Source organism: Alosa pseudoharengus, unplaced genomic scaffold (assembly GCF_046254945.1).
Source record: "Alosa pseudoharengus isolate Yale_2024_CS ecotype anadromous, Long Island Sound unplaced genomic scaffold, YU_APseudo_1.1 YU_APseudo_1.1_scf_14, whole genome shotgun sequence".
Classification (NCBI taxonomy): Eukaryota; Metazoa; Chordata; class Actinopteri; order Clupeiformes; family Clupeidae; genus Alosa; species Alosa pseudoharengus.
This window is the reverse complement of record NW_027468609.1, coordinates 8,837,823-8,847,822: the sequence shown is the minus strand read 5'-3', so window position 1 is coordinate 8,847,822 and position 10,000 is coordinate 8,837,823. Positions and strand designations below refer to the sequence as shown.

The following is a 10,000-nucleotide window of genomic DNA, read 5'->3' as shown; positions in this document are numbered from 1 at the left end:
AGCCCGATCAGTGAATCCTAGGAACGGAAAAAAAAATTGAGAGTGTTGTCACTGTTGTGTGGTGTCTTTTTTGTATATGGATAACACTTTTTGTTTGATTCTGATATCTGAAGGGAATCATTTCTTTGCACCATGGAACCTTGAATAGCTCATTTTCACAGTCTTCTCCTGGTCCGCCACTGCGTTACTACCACACTGGTTTTACTCGAACGCATAATGGTCTTAAGAAACAGCAGGCTAGGGTCTACAGCTGTCCTCTCTAGCTCCCTGACAGTTCCTGTCGGGTCATGGCGGTGGAGGCTCGTCCTGACGCGCTCTGTGCTGTGACCTTTGACCCAGGCGGTGAAGGCGAGCACCGAGGCCACGGAGCTGCTGCAGAACATTCGGCAGGCCAAGGAGCGTCTGGAGCGCGAGCTGGAGCGCCTGCGCAGCAAGTCCGACCCCAGCGACACACTGCGCAGACGCCTGCGGGAGACAGAGGTACACGCGCACGTATGCTGCATATATACAGTACAACCACACACCCAAGGCACTCATGCATATATACACACCCAAATCCAACCTTTTCATACATGCACAAGCATTGCATAGGTAGTCATACACACTCAGAGGGTCTGTCTGAAACAGAAGGCCGCTGCCTGTCTAACCAACGATTACCCTAGTAGGGATCAAGTAACCAGCTATGAACTTTGTTTTGTACTGCCTTCAACTTCCACAATTCACCCTTTGCTAAGTGGAAGTTGAAGGCAGTATGAAGTATACATAGATAGATGAATAGATACTTTATTCATCTGAATAGATACTTTATTCATCTGAATAGATACTTTATTCATCTGGAGGGAAATGTAAACATACAGTAGCTTTTATGATGTACACACACACAGTGGCGCCGCCAGGCGTAATCCTGTACGCACTGTGCGTATAATTTTTCAACGCTTTATTCAGGAAAATCATTCAATATCACAACAATAAAAATAGCGTGTGTACTGTCTTAATTTAAACATGCTTCGCACACAAATGATAGCCTATGTTTAGGGCAAAGAGAATGGACATCTCAACATAAGGATACTTTAGAAGATGATTGGTGTAAACTTTGTCACGACATGATGAGCAGTCCTGGCGCTTAAAAACGCAACGTTATTCAGCTGTTTAACAGTAAAAGGCACACTGTTCTTAGCAGTTATGATGAAGGCAGTGAGATTAGGCATTGCATCCTACAGTCACTCTGTTTGGAACATCGTAGTTCGGGTTTCAAGATTGGTAAGATTTAGTTAATGCGTATACTCGGATATATATGGATCATCTCAAAGTTTGGGACAACCAAACAGCAGTGTAAGCAAATCCTTATTGTTAGGTGACCATAGGTGTCTTTTCTCTAGGCCTATCACAAATCCTTATTGTTAGGTGACCATAGCTGTCTTTTCTCTAGGCCTATCACAAATCCTTATTGTTAGGTGACCATAGCTGTCTTTTCTCTAGGCCTATCGCAAATCCTTATTGTTAGGTGACCATAGCTGTCTTTTCTCTAGGCCTATCACAAATCCTTATTGTTAGGTGACCATAGCTGTCTTTTCTCTAGGCCTATCGCAAATCGCGACATCGCTCATTGCTTTCTTCTTTTCTTTTCTTTCCCTTGTTCGCGTGTTGGGTAGTGAAGCGATAACGCATTTAAAGCAATGTTCACGTCACGTGAGCCAGAGCCGATATGGCCAGATCTGCTTGCTCTGTAAAGGTATTTCTGTCCCACCCAAATTGCGTTAAAATGGTGTGTTAGCAGCCAGAATTAAAAAAAAAAAATCCCAGGGGTGAAATCTCCCTCATCCCAGAACTTTTAAAAAGCTCGAAACACCTCTATGTGTAGGGTAGCCATGCACCCGTTCTTTTTTTTGGGGGGGGGGGGGGGGGGGGGGTTAGCGTCCTGGGCCATGGTGCGTACTATGGAATACAACCCTAGCGGCACCCCTGCACACACACATACTGAAGAACAAGAACACTGTAAGGACGGGAACACAATTGTGAGCTGATAGTCCATCCTCATGTACATTGTGAGCTGATAGTCCATCCTCATGTACATTGTGAGCTGATAGTCTATCCTCATGTACATTGTGAGCTGAAAATCTATCCTCATGTACATTGTGAGCTGATAGTCCATCCTCATGTACATTGTGAGCTGATAGTCTATCCTCATGTACATTGTGAGATTCCTCATGTACATTGAGAGCTGATAGTCCATCCTCATGTACATTGTGAGCTGATAGTCCATCCTCATGTACACTGTGAGCTGATAGTCTATCCTTATATACATTGTGAGATTCCTCATGTACATTGTGAGCTGATAGTCTATCCTAATTTACACTGTGAGCTGATAGTCTATCCTCATGTACATTGAGAGCTGATAGTCCATCCTCATGTACATTGTGAGCTGATAGTCCATCCTCATGTACATTGTGAGCTGATAGTCTATCCTCATGTACATTGTGAGCTGATAGTCTATCCTTATATACATTGTGAGATTCCTCATGTACATTGAGAGCTGATAGTCTATCCTAATTTACACTGTGAGCTGATAGTCTATCCTCATGTACATTGTGAGCTGATGTCTATCCTCATGTACACTGTGAGCTTCCTCATGTACACTGTGAGCTGATAGTCTATCCTCATGTACATTGGCTTCAAAGGAAGGTATCTTAGGAGGCTGAATGAAAAAACAAAATGTGATTCAGACACGCCTTGATGCCTTGCTGCCACCGAATGGAAGGTTTCAGGCAGACCCACTGACTCACTGACAGATCGGTTTTATATCAACATGAACACAAAGAGGGACACTTGCATAAATACATTGCAAAACATTGTAAATACATACATGACAACACGTGCAGAGCTGCAGTATTATATTATGTTTAGCTGTAGTTTCAGCTTCTTAATCTTAAAGATAAACTTATTTGATATTATAAAATGTATGATTGCTGCCATAAACATGGATCAAACTGTGTGTGTGTGTGTGTGTGTGTGTGTGTGTGTGTGTGTTTAGGAGGGCAGAAAGACCCTGGAGAACCAGGTGAAGCGTCTGGAGATGGTGGAGCGCAGGGAGAACAAGCTGAAGGACGACATCCAGACCAAATCCCAGCAGATCCAGCAGATGGCTGACAAGATCCTGGTGAGAGCGCAGCAGGGATAAGACGTCTGAGACTCTCCCACCCCCCCACCCCCACCTCTGCCCCCCTCCTCCATTTGCCCCCCTCTCCACCAACTGCCCCTCTGCCCTTTTTTCATTCCTCTTTCTATCCTCATCCTCTTGTTCCTCAGTCTATTCCCTCCATTCTTTGTAATCTCATGTGTCCTCTATCCACGAGTCCCATCAGCTTGTGTTGGTTGATCTGCATCTCACTCGTGTTTGTCTATCGTTTCCCTCTTCTCCTACTCTCCCCTCACTCTTCTTCCCTCTATCTACAGATTAGCACCCTCTCACACACACACACACACACACACACACACACACACACATACACAGATGGAGCCAAATGGGATGTCCTGCTGCGACACAACATACACTCATTGGCACCCCCCCTTGAATAGGTCATCCTGCTTGGTACTGGCCACACACACACACACACACACATCAGTCCTCCTTAGAAGGGACCTTCTGCCGCACACTCCCACTAGTGCCTCAGCCTGCAGCCAGCATGAATGGCCTCCGCTACCACTCTCTCTTCAACTCCCAGCTCTTCAAAGCAAGTGGCCTGCTCCTCTCTCGCTCTCTCTCTCTCTCTCTCTCTCTCTCTCTCGCTCTCTCTCTCCTCTTCTCTCTCCTCTCTCTGCTCTCTTTGATGATCTGCTCGTCTGTGAAATAATCCACTTGGATAATACCAACATGGCTTCGATCTTGCGGTCTTCGTGTGTTTGCTTGCCTCATATGGAAGGTTTGCAGCTTTTACTGAGTTTGAGTGTGTGTGTGTGTGTGTGTGTGTGTGTGTGTGTGTGTGTGTGTGTGTGTGTGTGTGTGTGTGTGTGTGTGTGTGTGTGTGTGTGTGTGTGTGTGTGTGTGTGTGTGTGTGTGTGTGTGTGTGTGTGTGTGTGTGTGTGTTGCAGGAGCTGGAGGAGAACCTGCGGGAGGCTCAGACCACCACTCAGCGGATGGAGGCTCATCTTGTGCAAAAGGAAAGACACTATGAGGACAAGATCAAGGTAAGGGGCCGCCCTCTGTTTACTGCCCTCAATGGAGCCCTTCACAGCCAAACAACTGGACTGTAAAAACAGCATGTGAGGGTCCATGGATAAAAGTGAAGACAGACTTAGACAGTCTTAAAAAGTGTTTCTGAGGTTGACGCAGGTTAAGTTACAGAAATCCACTCTGTGCGTGCGTGCGTGTGTGTGTGTGTGTGTGCCTGCAGGTTCTGGAGGCCCAGATGAAGGCGGACATGGCGGAGAAGGAGAGCCTGGAGTCCAAACGGGCCCAGCAGGAGGAGGAAGCCCGCGAGAAGTGCAAACTCATCAGCGAGCAGAAAGCGGTGAGTCGGCACTATCAGACACACACACACACACACACACACACACACACACACACACACACACACACACTGCCATTCACAAAGATACACTACAGAGTTACTTTGCCTCCTACTTTGTTGATCTGTATTCTTAGTACACCTTCAGGCGCTACACTCCTCCACTATTTTCATATGAAACCTGTGCAACTTTTCTCTTGTTGTGTTGGTCTGAACTGACATCCCTCTGTGACCTTTTCTTTCTGTCACCTACTGCCTTTTACACGCAATCCGCACTGTGCCTAAGAATGGTTACCGTAGTTTTCCTCTACGTTTCTCCCCCTGCAATGATAATACACAGACTGTGTTGGTCCATGTTAGCGCTGGCCTTACTCCCCCGTCCCCTCCTGCTGGCTGGGGTGCGTGTTGGTGTGCCGATCTGCTGGACTGTTGATGGGTTTAGCGCTGTTTGTTTTTTCTGGGCAATAGACCTAGTTTGTGCTAAAGATTAGCTCGGTGAAGGGGAAGCTTTAAGGCTCTGTGTTAATTGGTGTGTGCATGTGTGCTTTATAAAATTGGGGCTTTGGCCAGTGATCTGGTTATCGTGATGGACACAAGCTAACTCATTTGGGCTAATAGAGCTCTTATTTGGGAACAAGAGATCTACTGTATGCTCTCTCTTGTACGTGTAGAACTTGACCCACAGGTCTTCTTACTCAATCGGACCAATTACTATAGACTGTAAATAGTGGCCTCCATGCATTCATAGTTCATAGCATAAGCAGAAATAGGTAAAAAAATACATTCAACATGATCACATATGGGCTTCACTTACCAACACATACCAACTTGTACAACCCAAATCTCAGCAGATGCTAAATGTTTTAACAACTGTTAGCTCCTTACTGTCATAATTAGCCTTTAAATAATGGATTACCTACTCTGCAATGGAGAATTACAGCGAATGTTTATCAGGAGATATGCGTGTGTGTGTGTGTCTGTGTCTGTCTGTGTGTGTCTGTACTGTGTGTGTACTCTATTCCGTGAGAATGTGATACGACTCTTTGTGCATTACAATGCTTTGAGCTTGTGCGCACTCTCCTCTGCAGACCATCAATGCCATGGACTCCAAGATGAAGAACCTGGAGCAGCGCATTGCTGAGCTCTCCGAGGCCAACAAGCTAGCTGCCAACAGCAGTATCTACACCCAGAAGAACATGTGAGTGGCCTCTTCCTCCGCACCCACTACCCGCATTTCACACACACACACACACACACACACACACACACACACACACACACACACACATACAGTACACACACACTATTATTAACTGTACTCCTGTAACTTCATATACTGAATATAGCTACTCCAAGATTAATGTCAGCCCTGGACCAGCTAACTAACCCCAATAGCCCATTAACCCAAAAGGCTGCATGTTGCTAAGATACTGCGTAGCCATCATAATATGTTATATGCACGCATTTAAAATCGAGCTGCTAGCGCTTGCAGTAATTTCTTTGGCCAGTGCTTTTATCTCATGTAATTTATAGTGCTGTAAAGGAATGTGTTTTATCCGTGCTGCTGGTGCTTCTTGGGAACGCAGCCTCTGACCCCGGGCGCAGTTAGCACCATGTTCTTCAGACGGACATCATACGCTGCCCATTTAGCAAAGCCCGGAGCTGGCCCTTCATCCATGCTAGCACACCCCTCACCTCTCCCCAGGCTCTCTCTCCCCCTCCCTGGGCCATTAAAGCCAAAGGATGTTCATCTTTGACCTTAATGGTTCGCTCGCTCACAACCCAAGTGAGCCGCAAGACTGGCATCAATTAAGGAGCTTTGTTCTCCTCTTCTTCGTCTCCTTGACGATGCTCTGACTCCCCAAGTGGACGCAGTGAGCGCGTGTCTTTTTGTGCGGAGGTAGTCTTTAGAGGAGTGCGGCGGCGGCTGCTGCTGTTGCTGCTGCTGTTGCTACGTGGCCAGCGTTTCTCATGCAAGACGGGTGGTGACTGCACCTCCACTGCCAGGGCTGTTTTTATGAGTGCGGCCCCCCAGGGGAACACTTCTAAGCCGAATCTCTTTGCATGAAAGCCGCAGTGTGTGTGTGTGTGTGTGTGTGTGTGTGTGTGAGAGAGAGAGCGGGCCTGGATTTGTGAGGAATCATGAATAGGATACGAGTGTGTGTGTGTGTGAGAGAGAGAGAGTGAGCGTGAACAATGTGCTTTTGGGATCAGTGTTTCAGAGAATACTTAATATGAGAGTGAAGAATGGTTTTGTTCTGAAATGCAGGTTGGTGTGTGTAGATGGGCAAATGTCACTGGTGGTGAATGTTTTATTCTTCCCCTGGATGACATTTGAAATATGTAAGCTGTATCAGATGGATATTCATTATTCACTTCCGGGATTGTGCTGTACGTTTGTCTCTGTACAGAACAGTTTGTAGTAGGATTAACCTTTTCCATGTCGAGAGTGAATGTGTGTTTCTGTTTCCTCCTAAAACCTTCATATTCATTTATGTAAATGACTGCCAAACCATGCTTTAGTGATAATGAAATTCTGCCTCTCTCACTCTGTGTGTGTGTGTGGGTGGGTGTGCTAATGGGTACACGTTGATGTGTGTGTGTGTGTGTGTGTGTGTGTGTGTGTATGTGTGTGTGTGTGTGTGTGTGTGTGTGCCTGCAGGAAAGCTCAGGAGGAGATGATCTCGGAGCTGCGTCAGCAGAAGTTCTACCTGGAGTCCCAGGCGGGCAAGCTGGAGGCCCAGAACGCCAAACTGGAGGAGCATCTGGAGAAGATGACCCAGCAGGAGCAGACCAAGAAGACCCGGCTCATCGAGCTGGAGACCCGACTCCGAGAGGTGAGAGGAGGGAGGCGGATGGCCGGATGGATAGAAAGATGGATGGATGGATGGATGGATAGTTATAGATAGCAAAGACTGAATCAAGAGTGAACACGGGTGAAGACAGGTATATGGAGACATGCTGCAAGAGATGAAAGGGACAGACAGTTAGAAAGATGGATGGATGGTAGGTTAGATTGTATTAGCTAGAGGTAGATAAATCAGTCACAACTGAGTGAGGACAGTCCCTAGAGATAGATCGAGACAGAGGAGCTGGGTGAAGAGTGCTGGCTCAGTAGACCATGAGCGCTTTCTTCAGATGTGTGCATGTGTGTCAGAGAGAAAAAGAGAATGACAGAGCAAAGGCATTTCTTTTGGTTAATAAACTAGCAGAACAGAGTCCCAAAGATGATGCGCAGAAGTGCTGTGAACAAAGTGATTTGGCAGAAGAGGAAGATGAGGGAAGATGAAACTGCAATGTTCAGACAGGACTGGCTGACAGTAGAAAAGCAGTATTCGGAGATGAGACGTGGACGTGACTGGACTGACGCGGCGTCTCGGTTCTTTGTGTCCCCCCACAGATTGGCCTGGAGCACGAGGAGCAGAAGCTGGAGCTGAAGCGGCAGGTGACGGAGCTGACGCTGTCGCTGCAGGAGCGCGAGTCGCAGATCAGTGGGCTGCAGGCGGCGCGCCACGCCCTGGAGAGCCAGCTGCAGCAGGCCAAGACCGAACTGGAGGAGACCACGGCCGAGGCCGAGGAGGAGATCACCGCGCTCAGGGTGAGAGGAGGGGGGGGGAGAGATCACCACGCTCAGGGTGAGAGGAGAGGGGGGGGGAGAGGAGGAGATCACCGCGCTCAGGGTGAGAGGAGGGGGGGGAGAGGAGGAGATCACCGCGCTCAGGGTGAGAGGAGAGGGGGGGGGGGGGGAGATCACCGCGCTCAGGGTGAGAGGAGAGGGGGGGGGGAGATCACCGCGCTCAGGGTGAGAGGAGGGGGGGGGGGAGATCACCGCGCTCAGGGTGAGAGGAGGGGGGGGGGGGAGGAGATCACCGCGCTCAGGGTGAGAGGAGGGGGAGGGGGGAGAGGAGGAGATCACCGCGCTCAGGGTGATGTCATTGAGTAGCTGATGGATGAGGAGTTAGAGCTATAATATAGAGCTATTTACAAATATGAGGTGGGACTTGCACTTTCTGAAGTTTTTCAACTCTAGATGGGGTCTAGAAGGAGGGAGAGATAGTCACTAGGTCTTGATTCCTCCTATAGTGAAAGGATGTTATGGTAAAAGTTGATCTGATCTTTCTGTGTTGTGTCATACTACCTCAGTCAATGTCTTGTTGGCACAAATACACACCCTCATACTGTGTTCACTAGGTCTGCAACTAAGTATTATTTTGATAGTCGACCCATCTGTCAATTATCTTTTTGGATTAATTGAGTGGTAGAAATGCCAGAAAATGGTGAGAAAATGTCAATCAGTGTCATCATAGAGGAGAAAGTAGAGCAGAAAATATTGAAGTTTAAGGAGTTAAAATCAGATAATTTTGACTCAAGCAGGTTGACCATTGCCAAAATAGTTGGTGATTAACTTAATAGTCGGTTCATTGTTGCAGCGTGTGTTCAAATCTAACTGGACACCCCTATCTCCTGCAGGCACACAGAGATGACATCCAGCGCAAGTTTGACGCTCTGCGAGAGAGCTGCTCGGTACGTAGCGGCCATTGACCTCACATTCTTCTCCCAAGTGACCACTGCTACACACACACACACACACACACACACACACACACACACAAGATAGCAGTTAACCAGCCAAGTCTGCAGGCAGTCAAATTATTTCATAACCAGCAGAGAACATTTACAGAGGTAATAGAGCCCAAAGAAGTCTAGAAAATGAAATTTATACTCAATTTAATACCAGAGATGGGGGTTTCAATTAATCAAATGGGATTTAATTCCCCGAGTCTGACAGTAACTAAGTTTCAGAGTGGGGTGTGGGTGGGAAAGATAGAGAGCGAGAGAAACTGGAGCGCTTCAGTTGTCTCTGTCAGGGGACATGTTTTAAAAGAGGAGGGAAAGGGACTCTGAGTCCATCTGGCCCTTAGTGGTCTGCCCTCTGGGCTCAGGGGATACGGCAGGTGGGGTCTGGCCATAGGGGCCTGGCCCGCCCCACGCAGGACAGCGGGCTGCCGGGCGGGCAGTGGATCACAGAGGCTCATGTCAGCCTTTCCTGACTTACCCACCCCATGGGCTACTGGGTCAGGAGAGAGTGTGTGTGTGTGTGTGTGTGTGTGTGTGTGTGTTTGTGTGTGTGTGTGTGTGTGTGTTTGTGTGTGTGTTTGTGTGTGTGTGTGTGTGTGTGTGTGTGTGTTTGCGTGTGTGTTTGCGTGTGTGTGTTTGTGTAATGTCTGTGTTGGGTCCACGGTGACTCAGGCTGCCCTGACTGGCAGGGGGATTGCAGCAGTGGGCCGCGGCCACTAAGCTAAATGACAACTGGCGTGCAGACAGCGGCATGGCCGCCCTGTCAGCTCCGCTCTTGCATCAGGGAGCCGTTTTGGCATGGTGAGCCCTCAGCTCGGGCTTTGCTGGTCACGTGACCCGGCCGATGTCTGCCTGCACTAATGCAGCCCCATTGCCAACATCTGTCCCAGCTTACTGCCGTTTCATAAGCAGTTTAC

The 10,000-nt window shown here is 48.0% G+C and overlaps 1 protein-coding gene across 1 annotated transcript in view; it reads left to right on the top strand.

Annotated features, from left to right (window-relative positions):
• Positions 1–10,000, top strand: part of cita (citron rho-interacting serine/threonine kinase a) — a 77,811-nt gene that overhangs the window by 42,243 nt on the left and 25,568 nt on the right. The window contains 8 exon segments of the mRNA XM_076283738.1: positions 340–480; positions 3,032–3,157; positions 4,090–4,185; positions 4,392–4,508; positions 5,594–5,703; positions 7,168–7,342; positions 7,906–8,103; positions 8,976–9,029. Coding sequence (XP_076139853.1) covers positions 340–480; positions 3,032–3,157; positions 4,090–4,185; positions 4,392–4,508; positions 5,594–5,703; positions 7,168–7,342; positions 7,906–8,103; positions 8,976–9,029 — 1,017 coding nt within the window.